Source organism: Pseudorca crassidens, chromosome 1 (genome assembly GCF_039906515.1).
Source record: "Pseudorca crassidens isolate mPseCra1 chromosome 1, mPseCra1.hap1, whole genome shotgun sequence".
Taxonomy (NCBI): Eukaryota; Metazoa; Chordata; class Mammalia; order Artiodactyla; family Delphinidae; genus Pseudorca; species Pseudorca crassidens.
In genome coordinates, this window is record NC_090296.1 from 120,738,392 (window position 1) to 120,756,276 (window position 17,885).

The 17,885-nt window shown below is 46.3% G+C and overlaps 1 protein-coding gene and 1 pseudogene across 17 annotated transcripts in view; one reads left to right on the forward strand and one right to left on the reverse strand.

Moving 5' to 3' along the window:
• The window catches only part of NEO1 (neogenin 1), a 241,339-nt gene extending 232,556 nt beyond the window's left edge, over positions 1-8,783 (forward strand). For 15 of the 17 annotated variants that reach the window (XM_067752811.1, XM_067752918.1, XM_067752939.1 and 12 more), the window contains 3 exons: positions 2,937-3,200; positions 5,261-5,397; positions 6,170-8,783. In XM_067752811.1, the coding sequence (XP_067608912.1) occupies positions 2,937-3,200; positions 5,261-5,397; positions 6,170-6,253 (485 nt within the window). In that variant the 3' untranslated portion in view covers positions 6,254-8,783. Of the gene's footprint in view, positions 1-2,936; positions 3,201-3,982; positions 4,527-5,260; positions 5,398-6,169 lie in introns of those variants that run through there. The other 2 variants (XM_067752949.1, XM_067752928.1) reach the window with 2 other exon arrangements.
• A 4,177-nt stretch (positions 8,784-12,960) lies between these two features.
• On the reverse strand, positions 12,961-14,337 carry LOC137232326 (sorting nexin-4 pseudogene; annotated as a pseudogene).
• Between the last annotated feature and the right edge of the window lie 3,548 nt (positions 14,338-17,885).

Consider the following 17,885-nt stretch of genomic DNA (forward strand, 5'->3'; position numbering starts at 1 on the left):
AAGTGCCTAGGGCAAGGTGTTGTTTTAGTAAAAATGTAACTCTAATCACATAACCATGTCTTGTTCCATCTTGCATCTTAATTCCGTCATATTTTCAGTTTGTTTATTTTTTTAATCCTCCAGTTTGAAAGGAAAATGTGTTCTGGGTGATTTTCAGACACTAGATGTTGCCTTTGCCTAATGTTGGGAAGGTTCTTAGGGCAGCAATAGGTAGTTCTAATGTTAGGCCTTAATTACTTACTTCTGCCATGTACCAAAGTAAGAGCAACACCTGGGGACGGCAGGGCCAGTGGCCATGTTGAGCTTGTGCATATTGTAAACCTCAGGTTGCCTAGTGGATTACTGAAATTAGAAAGGGCTCACAGGCATAGATCATCTCTAAAAATAGATAGGAAATTAGCCTAACAATCTGCAGTGTATTTAAAGATATACATTGCCAGACTAACATGTCCCAGTTTGGAAATCTTAAGAAACAGCTTTATCGAAACAGTTTTAAGGAAGAAAAAGTGAAGGTGAGAGGACAGCAAATGGAATAAATACTGTTCCTCATTAATTGAAAATTAATTTCCATCTTCTCAGTTTTAAGGTGCAAAAAAACCCACTTCTCATCTATACAGTGTACTCTTTTTCCATCATTTGAAACTTGTCTTTTAATAGTTACATATGTTACTAGTAGAACTAAGTTTTGGTAGTTCTGGAAAATAAGGGAATTTCAAGTGAATTCCATTTTAAAAGAACCTCAAAACTTCGTGCTAGAAGCTTGGGTTGCCGGTAACATCCCTTCCTCCTTTTGATCAATTATAAACATACCCAAAACATACCCTTCCTCCTTTTGATCAATTATAAACATACCCAAAGCATCAAATGGAAGTCAAAGCTTATTAAGAGATGCCCGATAACTCCGAAAGTTATCTACTCCCAAACCTTTACTTGGTTTGGAGAATGCTGCTTGAACTCATGTCTAAAATTGGTCTCTCCCTCCCTCCAAATCCAGGTGTGGGGTCCTGCCTTTAGGGAAAGACAGCCTACAGGAGGCTATGGAAAACCAAAGGCTGCCTCACAGACATAATCTCAGATAGAACAGACAAGAAAGCAGCCCTCCAAACCTGCTCTTAGAAAGTGGTTTTTGTGTCCTGACTCTGTTTCTCCATTTTTAAAGGCAGAAAGGCCTCACCCACTGGGATATGGGTCTACCTAAGTGCATGGCAGGGTCTTCCCATCAGATCAGCCCCCTCCTCCTCCCTCTTGGACAAGGAGGGGGTTGAAGGTTGGCAAGAAGCATAGGGCTCTCGCCCACCCCTCGTCCAAGTGGTCCAGTGTTGATAAAAGCTTGGTTCTGTATGGATTCAGGCGGAAAGCGAAAAGAGGAAAAGTAACTATTTGTACCACTAAAGGGTTTCCTGTTTTAATGACCAGAGGAGATAAAAGAAGGTAAAACTTGTAATGGAGCCACTGAAGATGGATTTGAAATGTAGAGCAGGTATCTAGAAGTGATCAGAGTTCTCCTCCTGTTGTGTTTTCCTGTGTTTCTAGAGCCCAGTATTACCACAGACCTGTAGATGTGGGCTTGGCATGACTAGACCTTGTCCAGGGCCATCTTTGCTCTAGAGGGCATTGGCTGTGTCTTTTCCTTGGACATTTACTATGTCACTACCACCTGATGCAGAAAGCGTGCTTTCCACTTGCCCAAGCGCTCGGCCACTGTTCACTTTGTGTGTCTTAGACAACTCTGAGAGGTCAGTCGGGAAGTAGGGTCCCTCACCAAAGCAGAAATTTTAGTTACAACATACTTTCCCTCGTGGGCCAGAGGTGTTGCACAATTTCAGCGCACACCCTTCACAGAGAATACAGTGTGCTGGTGCCCTCTGCAGTTGCTCCACACTCTGATTCATGTAGGCAACCCCTCTTCACATATTTTGAGATTTTTGTCATGTTCTTGAGTTTTCCCCGTCTCCAGGCTTTTTCTTTCTCTGGACCCCCAAATACCTCATGGCATGATCTTAAAGCCATTTACAGACCTCTGGACTGTTTGGTTGTCCAGGTCTCCCTTGAGCTGTGGGGCTGTTGCTCAGGGGAGGGTGTGCACAGTAGCCAGAGAGCGTGCAGGGCCTGTGTGCCTCTCCTGCACTGACCACCAGGCCTCGCAGGCAGAGCTGGTCCTTGTCAGGTACCCAGCCAGTCTTGGTGGTAAGACATGTTGTCTGTGAAAGGCTAGTCTCTGAGACTGTCAATCAGTGACTGACATTTTCAGTTTTCTTTTCTTCTTCCTTTTATTTATTTATTTACTTACTTACTTACGGTTGCGTAGGGTCTTGGTTGCTACATGCGGGCTTTCTCTAGTTGCGGCCAGCGGGAGCTACTCTTCACTGAGGTGCGCAGGCTTCTCATTGCGGTGGCTTCCCTTGTTGCAGAGCACGGGCTCTAGGCACATGGGCTTAGTAGTGGCTCACGGACTCTAGAGCACAGGCTCAGTAGTTGTGGTGCACGGGCTTAGTTACTCCACGGCATGTGGGATCTTCCCAGACCAGGGCTCGAACCCGTGTCCCCTGCACTGGCAGGCGGATTCTTAACCACTGTGCCACCAGGGAAGTCCCTTCTTTCTTCTTATTTACATCTTAATAGACAACATCTCAGGAACCTTGATATGTGCTCCATAGTGAGTACTGAGAAGAACTTTAAATCTGTAAAATTGTGACCACTTGGTTGTGTAGGTGAAACAAATCCAGCATCTGGTTGACAAAATTGTTCGGGACTCTTAGATTAGACTGTTCTTACTTAGCCTTGACAGTGGTGCCAATCCATGGTCCCTTGGACTAGCATTGATCCTAAGTGCTTATTGAGCTGGTTTCAGGAGCCCTTAGAGGTAGCCAGAACCCTGGAATGTGTGTATGTTCAATGGTAAAATAAATGCTAACATTTGGACTTTCCTGCTGTAGAATCTGTTCGAAACACCCCCAGCACTGACACCATGCCAGCCTCCTCGTCTCAGACATGCTGTGCTGATCACCAGGATCCTGAAGGTGCTACCAGCTCCTCTTACTTGGCCAGCTCCCAAGAGGAAGATTCAGGCCAGAGTCTTCCTACAGCCCACGTTCGCCCTTCCCACCCACTGAAGAGCTTTGCTGTGCCAGCAATCCCTCCCCCAGGTCCTCCCACCTATGATCCAGCATTGCCAAGCACACCGTTACTATCCCAGCAAGGTGAGTGGGGACAGCAGCACCACTGGAGGGGCCCTTTGGCTCCGGCTTATGGCTCAAGTCACCTCTTCTTTGCAGAGGAACAAAGCAAATGTCCTCCAAGCTTATCCCTGCAATTTAGTGTTGCAGGGTGCATTGCCCCTCTCAGGGAGTGTAAGGGCTCCTCCTTTGGGAATATATAAACCAGAGAATAATTTGGCAGGGAGCAAGGGCTGATTTTCTGAATTGTGTTTTGGGTGCAGAGTCCTTGGCGGTAAAAGCCAGTGGCATGGGTATGAACCACAGATGTGGTCTGCCCAGCCTCCTCCCAGAGTTGCCTCACTCCATAGGGTTCCTGCCAGCTGGAGAAGGGTCAGGGAGGCCAAGACTTGGAAACAAGCAAGAACCTTAGGGTGGAGGAATAACCCTGCAGAAGGAAAGTTAACTCCTCGAGTTCACCCAGCTCAGCAAAAGCCCTCTCACCTCCAAGGCATGCTTTCTGCCTCCTCCTCTTTCACACTTTTCTCTATTATGATGGTTTGTTTCAGAATAAATCACTGGTTTTCAAGCTTTCTGGTCTCAGGACGCTTTTTAACTCTTACAAGCTGTTGCAGCTGCACAAGAGCTTTTCTTCACATGGGTTGTACCTATCATGATTTACTATATTAGAAATCAAAACAGATTTTAAAGCTATTTTATTCATTTAAAAATAGCAATAAATCTATCATGTTAAGATAAATAGCATATTTTTCATGAAAAATAACTATTTCATAATAAAAGAGTAGCATTGTCTTATATTTTTGCAGATCTCTTTAATGTCTGGCTTAATAGAAGACAGCTGGATTCTCACACCTGCTTCCGCATTTAATCTGTTGCAATATGTTGTTTTGGTTGAAGAAAATCTGGCCTCACAGATATGTAGTTGGAAAAGGGAAGATTATTTTTATAACCTTTTCAGACAACTGTGGATATTCTTTTTTGATACTACGGCAAACTCAACAAGTTGTAGTTTCTTATAGGTTTGTTTGTAATGTGGAATCAGAAACCATATAATTATTTGTACTCTGTTCCAATAAATCCGTATATCTTGTACTTTGAATGCGTGGTGCTGAACATCACATGTTGGTCTTTGGAAAGTAATGGTTCACTAAGTTACACAGATCCTCCGAATTTTGATACATTTTGTTAAACAGTATCTAAAAATACATTCGTTAATATCACCAATGTCTGGAAGTATTGGGAAGCTCTCAAGCTCATGGTGGCAGATACAGGTTTTTCAAAATTCTGATTTTTCACTTTAAACTTAAATTTTATCATTGGAAATAAATACTGTCCGTTGTTTTCCCTGAAGTGACTGACTTGACTTCATTCACTTTCTAGAAAATATCTGCCAAATGCTCAAGTCTGAATAACCGGTTTCTGTGTCAGTCTTTCTCTGACCTAACATTGATGTTTCGTGATGAAAGCAGCAGTTCAGCTCACAACTCAATTACAAGTCCCTTTATTGAAGACAGCTGTTATGCTTTGGTGTACAGCAGAAGTATTTTACCCATATTTCCATTTTAGAATATTTAAAAGATGTGTAATCAAGGTTGAGATTTCATAACATAATTTTTGCTACTTCATTAACGATGATCTTTAACTGGCTCTTTTTAAACTTGCAAGTATGCATGTCCATGAATGACTTTACAGTTTGGTGCCACTGCCTTAATTTGTGCTAAGGCTCCAGCAGTTTTACCCACTGTTGCTTTTGTACCATTGGTGGAAGGGCAAAAACTGTCTTGGCATTATTATGAAAAGAGTTTTGACCTCCCAGATATCCTGCCAGGGGCCCTTGGGCCACCACACTTTGAGAGCAACTGGACTAGGAGATGAGCTTTCTAAAGCCAAATGGAACATTTGGCCTCTTGGATGCCCTGCTTTCTCCCTCCTGCCATCTTGTTCCAGGGCCTTTTCAGAGCAGGATCTCTGCCCTGGGTCTGGGTGCATCCCTCACCCTTAGCAGCATTTGGACCTTGGGTACCTTTGTGAGGTCTGGGGGAGCAAGCTCAGCCACCCACCTGATGGTGCCCTTTCCCCCTCAGCTCTAAATCATCACATTCACTCGGTGAAGACGGCCTCCATTGGGACTTTAGGAAGGAGCCGGCCTCCTATGCCAGTGGTGGTTCCCAGTGCCCCTGAAGTGCAGGAGACCACAAGGATGCTGGAAGACTCCGAGAGTGTGAGTTCGCAGGGCCACCAGCCCCGCCAGGATGACTAGGTGCATGTCCCAAGGCCTGAGAGTGCGCTGGGCACGCTGATACTCTGTGCTGGCCCAGAAGTGTGAGGCAGAGTCGCTCACTCATTCGTCAGGCGAGCACTGAGCAGCTCCTGTGAGCTGGGGCTGTGCTGAGGGTTTGATCTGCTTGGATTAGCTTGTCACACCAGCCCACCCACCTGCCTTCCTTTTAACTGTGTCCTGTCTCTCTGGTCCTCTTGTCTTGGTTTGAACCATCCACGTGTTCTTTTTCCCCTTAGTCCCCCTTCATGACCTTTCCTGAGCAGGATGCTGGAGAGGAACGTGCCTGCATGGTTGCTCTCAAAACAAAAATCAACAGGGTCTCCTTGATCTTTCACTCCCACATTCCAATAAATATGTTCTGCCTCTGCATTTCCAGGTACAGGACTCTCTTAGGAGGAGAGCTTGGGGCCCAGAGATACAGGGGACATACCAACTGTGCTGGGTCCAACAGAGACTAGAAGGGACGAGTGAGGTCCTCGTGACCCTGGCAGTGTGGGTTGGAGGAAAGGCATTCTGCAGTGGAAAGAAATGAGTGGTTGCTGGCTTGGGCACATCCTGCAACCTCTGATGCTGCTGGGCCAGCAGGGGCGTGGGTGGTCCAGTCTCTTAGGCAGTGTCGTCACTGACCACTTGACGCTTTGACGTCTCTCTGTGGGCCCTCCTTCTGGACGGCTGCTTGGACTGTGCCTGGTAACTGTTCTCTTTTCTGTAGAGCTATGAACCAGATGAGCTGACCAAAGAGATGGCCCACCTGGAAGGACTGATGAAGGACCTAAATGCCATCACGACAGCATGACGACCTTGACCGGGACGTGACTCCAGACCTGAGTCTAGAAGTCTTGGGACTTAGCCTTGAAAACAAGGAGTTGTACAGAGCACGAGAGGACAGCACTTGAAAACACAGAGTGAGCAGGCCGCCCGGCCAGCACCCCCGCGTGGGGCCAGCTCCAGGCCTGGCCGCCTGCCTTCTCCTGGTCGGCCTGGAAGACGCCGTGTCAAGGCAGCTTCCCTTTGCCTGCCGATACCCTGCAGGACTGGGCACCATGGGCCAAAATTTTGTGTCCAGGGAAGAGGCAAGAAGTGCAACCTCTGTTTCACTTTGTGGTCAGGCTGCGTCTTCATGCTGCGACGGCATCGCCTTTATGGAGTGTAGACGTTGGCATTTATGTACAATTTTATTTGTGTCCTATTTTATTTTACCTTCAAAAGAAAAACACTATCAAAACCCAAGGAGGTCTGTGGTGTTCTCCACAAGTGGTTGACGTTTGGCTACTTGTTTGAATTATGTCTGGAAAGTCATTGACAGTGTGGGTTGTTCCAGGGGTTGGCGTGTTTTGTGTTTTTGTTTTTATTTTTGATTCTGAGTCATTGCATCCTCTACCAGCTGTTAATCCATCACTTTGAGAGGGGGGAGGAAATGTTGCATTGCTGTTTGTAAGCTTTTTTATTTTTTTTATTATAATTATTAAAGGCCTGACTTTCTCCTCTCATCACTGTGAGATTACAGATCTATCTGAATGAAATGTAACATTGAAAAGACTTGTTTGTTGCTTTCTGTGCAGTTGCAGTATTGGGGTGGGGGGCGTTGGGGGTTGGGAACTGGAAATGGAGGGGCTGCTGAGGTCCTGTGAATGTTTCCGTCATTGTACTTCCTTCCAGAAGCCTGCAGAGAATGGAAGCATCTTCTTTACTGTCCTGGCATGTCCATCTCTATTGTCACTAAGTTGCAACTGGAGTTTCATTTGGATCTAGTTAAAAATTTCTTCTGTGCAATAGGTGGGTTCGAGGATGTAGCTGCCCTGGTGTCTTGGTCATATCCTGATAAGAATGTCCACGCTGAGGAGTCAGGCGCTGTATTGCAGGAGTGATGGCAGGACAGGGCACGAGCCTGGCCGAGTTCCTGGGAAATCGGAGAAGAGGTTAGAGACCCTTTCCTGCTGTTACCATGTGTTCCCTTCGGGGAAGTCGGAGGTTAAGGAGGGAGCTTTGTTCCCATGTAGGACTCCTTGCTTCTCCCTAGCTCCTGTCCTCAGCCAGTCCAGCTCTCACTTCCACGCCTCAGAGCCCCACGGGGAAGGTGTTAGCAAGAATGAAGCAGGCAGGGGCTGCAGCACCAGTGAGGCTCCCCACTTCTTTCTGAGCACTGTTCTGTACGTAGCAGGGGACGGGGACAGTGGCCTCCCCAACTCCTACACACCATCCCAGCAGCTCAGCTAAGCCCCTGATCTGAACAGGGCAGCAGGAGGTCTCTGAGGTGTGCTGAGAGGCTGGCCACACAAGAAGCCTTTGCCTTTGCAGGAGGTTCTTGTATGCTTTTTCTCAAAAATGTAAGGAGCTGAGATTTTTCTTTTTGTTTAATATAAAGAATCTCTTAAGAATACAGGACTGACCCTCAGGCATCTTCCCCTGCTCCCCAACAAATCCCCAGAAGAGAGTGTGGAAGGCAGTGCAGAAGGCGGATTGCGCTTTGGTTCTGTAGCCAGGAAGAGGTCAGCTGCTGAGAACACCAGTGGGCACTCGGACCCGCCTGCCCTGGGGCCTGTGTTCTGCCCTGGCCACACAGGCACCCCACTTGCCTTTGTACCTTGGTTATTTCCCCTATTTAGGTCTTACCACACATTTGCTTTTCTAGAAGATGAACTCTGTTTCTCAACTGGGGGCAATGAAAAGTGCAATGCCAGAACTCCTGTTGCCCTGCTAGCTGGTCACGGAGGATAGTGCCAGGCCGGATTCTGGAAACCCAGTGCACTTAAACTGATCCTGAAAAGAGCACTCAGAACACTCTGGACGCCAGGAGGGCTAGATTCCCCAGAAACTGTCTTACCTTTTGCCCAAAGAAACATGCTCGGTATTCGGGGCATTCCCTCCCATGAACCCTGATACTTTGGTTACCTCAGGGCCTTGGTACCTGGATACTGCCACAGAACTGGGGTGGGGGGAGGGGCCTATTTTTAAATAACTGTTCAAAGTTGGGGGATTTTTTTAAATTAAGAAAAAGGAAAGTTATTCTGTATTGCACCTTTTCACAGTTTAATACATTTTCTTACATTTTCCTGTGATTTTTGAAATTAAACCATTGTGTGTCTTGTAATGTCCTAGTTGAGCTGCTGACCAGCAGTTTCCTTCAGGAGGATTTGGAGCAAATGTGTCTGTTGCCTTGTCACCTGCTGGAAGGGGACCTGGAGGGCTGCTGGGGACTAGTTTCTGTACACACTTGTTTGGCCTTTTCTGTAGTTGATGCTGTAAACTCTATGGCTTTTTGAAAAACAATTTCATGTTTTTATTTAGTATTGGAAATCCAATACACTTTTTTAAATCCAATCAAACTCTGGTCTGGACAAAGTGTTATTTTCCTTTTTCCCTAGGAAAACAGAACTTCGGGGTCCCGTTTCCCATCCTCAAGTGGACTTCACCATTGCCCTCGTCACTGTAAAGGCAGGAGTTCGGAGGGGCACCTAGGGCGGTGTAGCGGGTGAGCCAGGTGGTGATCTGGGTGTCCTCCAGCCCCAAAGACGAGCCCTGTCCCTGTCCCCACCCCCCATGACCATTGCTCCCCTGCAGGGACTGAGAGCCTGAAGGATCAAAGATGACACCTGTCAGAAAGAGCCAGGTGCCACCACCACCCCCCCCGCCGCCCCAGGCAAAAGAGCGCAGCCGTTCCTGAATGGTGTGCAGGCCGCGTCCCTGCTGTGGCAGCGTCCTGCGCAGCAGCTCGTACTGTTGGCGCACAGCCTGGGACCCACGCTAGGCCCGGGCCTCCCCGCCCCCGCCTCGCACAGGTGTGTGATGCCAAGAGCGGGTGTCTGCAAGGAGCCCCACCTTTCCCAGTCTGTTTCAACTTCTGACTGCATTCACTGTGTCTCAGCTTGGGCTGCTATGACAAAAATATCATAGACTAGGGGGCTTAAACTGCAAACTCTTATTTTCTCACAGTTCTGGAGGCTTGGAAGTCCAAAATCAAGGAAAGGGCAGATGTCAGGTGAGGACCCACCTCCTGGTTTATAGATGCTGTCTTCTCACTGTGTCTCATGTGGCAGATGGGTGAGAGAGTTCTCTGAGGTCTCTTTTACCAGAGCACGAATCCCATTGTGGGCTCAACCCTCATCGCCTAATAATCACCTTCAAATACCATCATACTGGGGAGTAGGATTTCAACATGCGAATTTGGAGAGAGACAAACATTTGGTCCATAACACTCTGTAAGATTTCTCACAGTGTATGGAGTCTGGGCTCAGAATAGTGAGTGGGGAGCACAGCAGCCACAGGCCTGCCCTCCATGAATGTGGAGTAGCGTGAGGGCTGGATACAGAGCCCAGCCTCCTTACTAACTGCTCCCTCGGCCCCAGGACTTCTGCTCTGGGGCCGTGTACTTTATGAAACCCAAATCCCATCGTTCCCATTAGCCATGCCCCATTGGCCTCAGGGTGGAGTCAGAGATCCCAGTGCCAGAGCCTGTGCCAGTCTGCCGCAGCCCCAGGCCAGACGCTGTCACCTTGTGTACCCGGTGTCTAGCAGAGGAAGGTAACCTGGGACACGCTTTTCAGTCTTTGCAACTGGAACACCACTACCTCCGTGTTCGAACAGCCAGAGAACCGGTGGGGACCCTCCTCTGCATCCCTAGATGGAGCTCTTTACAGTGATTTATGTTTTGTGTCTTTTTCCACTGGACTGTGGACTCAGTGGAGACACAATTTCTCACTCCTCTCTGAAGGCCTAATGCCAAGGGCAGATTCTGACAACAGCAGATGCTTGTCTCCTAGAAGGATGGATAGACAGGCAAGAGGACTCATGGCCTGGAGTGTGTGGGAAGGCTTCCCGTATACACACACCCCCTCCCGCTCCCTTAGAGGGATCCTTGTAGGTCCCTAGTGTTACTGGTGCCAGGACCCTCCCATTCCAGCAGCCATGGCCCTTTGGTGTCCTGGGGTGAACTTGAAAGATAACAAAGACCTGTCTGCCTGGCACAGTTATAAGAAATGAGGCTGATACCACAATGATGAACTGGGTGCAAGGTTGTCCTCCAGTTGGTTCTAAGACAAACACTGTGAACAAGGCTCTATATGAAGAAAAAATGCTCTCTTTCCCCAGTCTATCAGCCCCTCCCGAATTTAGACATCTTCCTGCCAGGAGTGTTGTGTCATCAGGAGAGACTGGAGAACAGCACTGAACCAGCTGTCAGACTGATGGGGAGGGGGCAGGGGGCGGAAAAGCAGGGCCAGCCTTACCCATAGACAAGGGGCCTCAGACAGGAGGTGCCTGACTCTTCACCTTGGGTCTCCAGCTACCAAAGGAGAGAGTTCACCAGGGAGGGGGAGAGGGGACGAGGTGGGAGAGAGTAATTCAAGGAGATAGTACTTTACATTTTCCATAATCTTTTAAAAGTATGTAATGTTGAAAAAATGTTATCTGTGACTATAATTACTACTCTCTGGGCACAGCGGATGATGTTCATCCCAAGATGCTCTTTTACTCAACTATGGATTGGATGGGTTTGTGAAATGAAAACATGGGCCTAGAGCTAAGCTCAGAAGGGGTGAGAGGGAGCTCTTGCTGTGCTATAGTGAGAAGAATTTGGAATTTCCTGAAATAATTGGGGGTGGGGAGGCAGCGGGTATATCAACAAGAAGATGAGAGAATGAGGGGCAGGTGGGAGGATGCCCACAGTGGGAAGAGGCTGCCCTTAAGGTGCCCCAAAGAATGTTTTGAAATGAGAAGATCTGAGAGGTAATTTAGTGCAGTTTGCTCTTTGCACCTCCATGACGTAAACCCATCCAACTCCCCAAGTCTTGTATAACGTCTGCCATGTGCACAAGGCCTTGCACAAATTACTGGCTTTCCCCCTTCAAAGAAAGGGGTATCTGGGTCGACGTGGTGACGGATAGACCACAAGTCTGGCATGGTGATTGAGGGTGACCAAAAATGGGGTTGGCTCAGAGCCAGAAGTGACCAAAAGAGTTGAAACCTGAGAGTTCGCAGAAATCAGGGGACACAGGAGGGCACAAGACCTTTCCCACGTCAAGGTTTGAGAATCCCAATCCGCCTTATCCAGGTTTAAATAGGCAGACTGACCGCAGCTGGTGTCTGGGTTGCAGTCATCTTACATTTCCACACCCTCCACCTCGGTGTCCTGGAGCAAAGCTCCACCACTCCATCATAGGTGTGCACACAGGTGCCTGCCCCTCATTAGTGGCTCTACCTTTGTGGAGCTGGTCTCCCCAAGGAGAATTCTGGGAGCCATTGTAAACTCTTCCCTCAACACCACAGTACATGGCTCGGCAAACCCTGCAGCTCTCTCTCAAATGTCTCCAAACTGGCTCCTGTTGGTCTCTATTGGGCAAACTCCTCATCGACCCATCCCCCCACCTCAGCCTCAATGGCAATCCAGCCTCCACACGATTTGATTTTTCTTTTTTTTTTTTTTTAAATAACACATTACTTCATTTATTTATTGCATGAGTTTGGCAAACAGCACAAAACTTCAGCAACATTTTAAACATGTAAAGTCAAACGCTGAACAGTACTGGAAATCTGTTTTTACATAATTAGTTATAGTGAGTACACAGGTAGGGTTCTACGAAGCTAACAAAATACCAAGGATGGCCTAGCTTCTGAACATATACCACAAAAACACACACAAAAGCAATATAATTTATCTTTACAAAAATTACAGCCAAGCAATAAAGAAGGATGTTAATAACGAAGATACTAACACGTATGTTCACTACGTATATCTTATACATTGAAATGCTACACCTTGTACCCTGAAATGCCATGTGTAGAGAGCCAGGCAGAGTAAATTTAGGCTCATCACTGAGGTTAAGAATTATCTGAGAATTTAATGCTTGTATGTAACATACTCAATTGAAACTTGCTGTATACCAATTCCTAGATCACAACAACCCATTTCACCATATATCTGAGAAGTTGAGTCTTCTTTGTTGGCAGTGTAAAATTTTTGACCAGTGTCAAAATTCTGGTAAAACACACATTGAAGGCATTTTCTAGTGTATGCAATGTTTGGGGGCATTAAAGAATGTGGGAGAAATTCTTAGATTTCACACTAAGTTTCTGCTGAGCTTTGTCAAACCAAACAGCTCAACTATAAGGCAAGAAAAATTAACCCCCCTATAACAGATTAGGGGGTCTTAACCAAATAAAGATAAGAATTCAACCTTAGGAAAAAACTCCCTACATAAGCAGATATGAAACAGTGGGCACTAAAATGAACATCTAAAAATTACCTGACATCTTGATATTCAGTCATTGGTTCAGAAGCCTGACAATTTTTTGGTATATTTTATCTAATTAATGTTTTAGAATCAGCACCAGTCCCCCAAACCTCAAATTGTAATATTTAATCTTCATTAAAATACATCCTTTTGTGCTGTATTAACACTACAATCAAAGCTGAATTTACTCAAATTATTATATATTTTTGTGTACACTGGTAGGAACTTAAATTTTTTTTATTTACTTGTGTTTCTGTTTGGGGGCACTTTGAAGAGAAACTCATTTCACAGGATTATATCTTGCTAAAGCATTCCTCAGCATTGGTCCAAACTTCAATTCCCTTTTTGCATATACTGATCTGCATGACTGCATAGCTTATGAGGGCCTCCTTTAAATCACGGTTCTTTTGTTCTTTGAAGTGTTCAATATCAGCCCAAGCATTTCTGACAAATTCTCTGCCTTCCAGATTTTTAGAGTTAAGTTGTTCTCCTTCATTTATTTGTTCTTCTAGCACCTTTATTCTGGCGTCTCTCTGCTCTGGAGTTTCTTGACCAAAGAGCTTGGTAGTCATTCCCTTCAAAGAAAATGTTCTCAGGGTCCCAGTTGCCAGTTTGTCACACTGCTGCTTCTTGGATGCTAAGTCCTGAGCAGCCATCTCCAAGTCATACTGCATAAGTTCATGTTTCCTGCACACAGCCCGCATTGTATGCATGGCTTCTGCATAAAAAAGGTACTCCTTTAACTGATCTGCATAATGTTCTTCATCTTCCAAAATATAATCGATAGAAGATGCATACACCTCCCTATGATGAGCAGCACTCTGCAGTCCATCACCCATTTCTTTTTTCTACGGCACTCCACTCACCAAAAACTCGCCCGTAATTCCCATATACTGTATATACACCATACAGTCGATCTGCTACTCTCGCTCTGACTCGAAGAAGATATGCGATGACAGACTGTAGTTCATCACTGTAGTGTTTTAGTTCAGTACATCTCTTGTCTGGGTTTTTCACTCTGAATGTTGCATTAAACGCTTTTAACCTGCAGTCTGCCTTCAGCTGAAATCCTGTTTCATTCACAGTCTCCTTCCAGTTGCCTGCCTGTGTTAAAAACAAATAGAAGATTATGTCTCTACAGAGGACGGGATATGAAGCAACTCTCAAGAGGAAGTTTTCTAAACCAATTCATTGTCTTTCCATGAAATCCTTGTCAGTGTTGTCAGCAGAGAGTTTATGCCAAACAAATTCTGCGCGCTCTTCTGGTAGAGGTGGCACAACAATATGTGGATAGTATACTAAAAGGTAGTTTCTCAACAACTCAGATTCACTCTACTGCCTCCATAGTGAGTCTGCTAGGACACTCTGACCATCAGTATGTTCAACTGACCTTGTTTCAATGAGGTAAGCAGTATATGTTTCTTGCATGTTCATGGCATTTCTTCCAGTTTGCTTTTCTGCTTCTGAAACATTAATTTCTATCTTCTTCAACCAAAAATTATTTTCTGTCATTGTGCTGTCCCCAGGGGCCCTCGTCCCGGGCCCCCTCCGCTTCATCACTGGCAACAGACTCCAGCCCAGTGTCGGGGTGGCCCAGCTCTAGGGGCTCAGGCTGCAAAAGCCGCTCGGGATCGGGAGGTGCGTGCTGCATGGCTGCGGTTCGGCGCGGCCTGATTTTATTTTTCTAATTCAAATCTGGCCTCTCTCCCCTGCTCAACATCGTGCGATGGCTCCGCGTTACCTGCCCGGCAAAATAGAATCCAATGTGGCCCTGTCTACCTCTTGGCTTTTATTTGTCACTTAATCTGCCCTTTGACCCAAATTTGGCCCTAGCAATACAGACCAATTTGCACTTAGAGAATAAGCCATGAAGTCTGACCTGTGTACTCTTCCCTTTGCCTCAAATTGTCTCCCTACCCCCTACCCTCACTACTGGCTTTCTCTGCCTTGTAAATTTCTATTTATCTTTAAACACCCAGCCTAACCATTCAGTCGGCTGAACCTGATGGTTCCTGTTCCTGTCCTCTGTCTCTTCTAATACACTGTGAACTCCTTAAGAAAAACAATCATGCTTGTTTTTGTATTCTAGGTCTGAGTACCTAGCACATTAGAGGTGTTGACTCAATGAACTTGACAGGTGAGGAAGATGGACTTGGCAGTCACTGTGGCCCAGTGCTGGGGGAATTTGACAAAATCCTAATGCTTCCTGAGGGCATGTACTCGGAAAGGTTTTGCAGCAGAGGTAAGGCTGAGCTGAGTCTAGGAATTAATGAGACTTTCTGTCTGGAGGGAGGAGGAGGCCAGTGCAGAGGTAGGAAGCTAACCTGCTTCACATGGGCATCAGATACCTTGAGAACAGATCCCAGCCATCCTGCATGGTGCTGGGGCTTCTAGGACTGTGCTAGGCCTCCTGTCACTGGATTAAGTGCCGGGGCCCCAGGATATGGAGGATGCACAGAGCTGCTGCTATGCTCCCCCAAATCCCTGGAACACTGCAAGGGTAATGCTAGGCCCAGTCGAGCTGCATTTGCTTGGCCAGGTGCCACAGGTGGGGGTCAGTCCTAGTGAGTTCAGAATGAGATGAGTTTTTTCCATAAACTCAAACCCCAGCTGAGAATTCTGGGCAGCTTTCTGTAAGCGGACAGGAAGAGCTGGAATCTATTCTCGAAGGCAGAATGATGGATCAGGCTCCCATAGACAAAGTTGCCTAGGAAATGGCAAAAGAACTAGCTGATGAACATTCTAGACCAACACACAGGAGGGAACCTGGCTGGAGTTAAAGCCAAAGAGATCTCCATGTGGGTGGGTGGGTGGTGTGAGAGAAGGAGTATTATGGGCCAGTCAGAAAAGAGTCTTCCTCACCCTAGAAGCTGGAAGTCATTCATGGTTTCACAAAGGTTCCCGAAGGCTGACTGCATGCCAGGCGCTGAGGATGCGGAATGAGTACGACCGTCTCTATTGATGTGTTCACAGTCTACAGGAGGACACAGACATTTAACAGACAGAAACTACCATCCAGCATGAAAAGTGCTAAGAGACCTGACCAAGTGATCTGGTAAAGTGAGGAAGGAACTTCCAACCATGACTGCAGCGTCTGCCAGTCACAGAGTAAGTACCTGTGAGAATGGTGGGGAAGTCACTAGAGAAAGGAAACAGAGTTTCTTCCAGCACTGCTTGCACTAGATCTGAAAAGCAGGAAAGATTCAGATACTGGCTAAATTACAACAGAACGACTTGTAAATTATTTGCTCAAAAGAAAGTAAGGGATTTCCCCAACAGAGGACAAGAAACAACCCAAGTGGCAAACAAAAAGGGAAGCTAGTGCTTCCCTGGGGAAAAGCCTAATACCAGGAACCTGGAAGCAGAGAGAGGAGCCCTGGGACCTGGAAGGGAAACTTGTGAGAGGGTGGCCCAGGAGAAATCCACCTGTCAGGAAACGAAACCAAGGACGCCTGACTGGCACCGCTGTATTTTAAAAATAGGTAAAACTCCTCACCTCCCTTGAGAATTTGTTGAAGATTTTTGTGTCTATATTCATAAGGTATATCGGTCTGTAGTTTTCTTCTTTTGTACTTTTTTAGCTGGTTTTGGTATCCGTGTAATACTGGCTTCATCGAGTAAGGAAAGTTTTCCCTCCTTTTCTATGTTTTGGGAGAGTTTGTGAAGGATTGGTGTTCGTGGTTCTAAACATTTGATGGAATTCACCAGTGAGGCCATCTGGTCCTGGGCTTTTCTTTATGGGAAGTTTATTCCGAATTGAATCTCTCCACCTGTTATAGGTCTCTTCAGATTCTCTGTTTCTCCTTGATTCAGTTTTCGCAGTTTGTGTGTTTCTAAGAATTTGTCCATTTTATCTAGGTTATCTGATTTGTTGGTGTACTGTTGTTCATAGAGTTCCCTTATGTCTCTTTTCGCTTCTTAAAGGTTAATAGTAATATTGCATCTTTCATTCCTGCTGGTACTTTGAGTCTTCTCTATCTCTGTCCTTTGGTTTTTGGCAGTCAAGCTCTCTCTTTGTGTGTGTGTGTGCGCGCGCGTGCGTGCAAGTAGCAAGTTTATTTTCTTCGATAAAGAATTAACAGGGTTGGACTTCCCTGGTGGCGCAGCGGTTAAGAATCCACCTGCCAATGCAGGGAACACGGGTTCGAGCCCTGGTCCAGGAAGATCCCACATGGCGCAGAGCAACGAAGCCCGTGCGCCACAACTACAGAGCCTGCACTCTAGAGCCTGCGAGCCACAACTACTGAAGCCCACGTGCCTAGAGCCCATGCTCTGCAATGAGAAGCCACCGCGATGAGAAGCCCACGTACTGCAACGAAGAGTAGCCCCCGCTTGCCACAACTAGAGAAAGCCCGCACGCAGCAACGAAGACCCAATGCAGACAATAAATAAATAAATTTCTATTAAAAAAAAAAATTAACAGAGTTAATTTTATGTCCCCCAAATGAGGTAACATTGCAATATTTGCATAAATATTCAAGGAAAACTTTCCTTGAAACACTTATTCAGATCTTTTTTATGGACTGTCAGATCAAAGAAACTGCAATTTCAAGTTTGTTCACAGAAATCAAAACATTTTTTACTTGGGAAGTTTCAAAATGGCAATGTAACCGAGCGGGACCCTGTGGGGCCTTCCCTATGGGGCACACCTTTACCCTATATCCTCTGCTTTAACTCCTCTCTGAAGTACCTAGATGACAGTATCTGATGCACATTTCCTGAGTTGTTTCACAGATGCTAAAACTCCCACCAAATGGAAGAAATTAACTACTTGATGACCAGGAGCATGGTAGACCCCAGACCTACTGGCACCTAAGGACTGATGTTAACCCCTGTGACACCAACCCTGTTACCTTACGATCAACCAGTCAGAGGATTCTACATGAGCTGATCACATACACTGGGATGCTAAATGCTTTGCTGAAAGTCATCAGGGAGTTCAGGCTTTTTGGGCACTAACTGTCCCGGACTCCAATGGCACCTTATAATAAATGCTACACTTTCCTTCCCCACAACCTAGTGCCTGTAGATTGGCTTTACTGCATGCTGTGGGTGAGCGGACCCAAATTTTGGTTTGGTAACAGCAATTCTATCCCAGAGTCATAATTACCAGGGGGAAGAATGTTCTCTAGCTAAGAGTTTGTTTTTGGTTTTTTTTGCGGTACGCGGGCCTCCCACTGTTGTGGCCTCTCCCGCTGC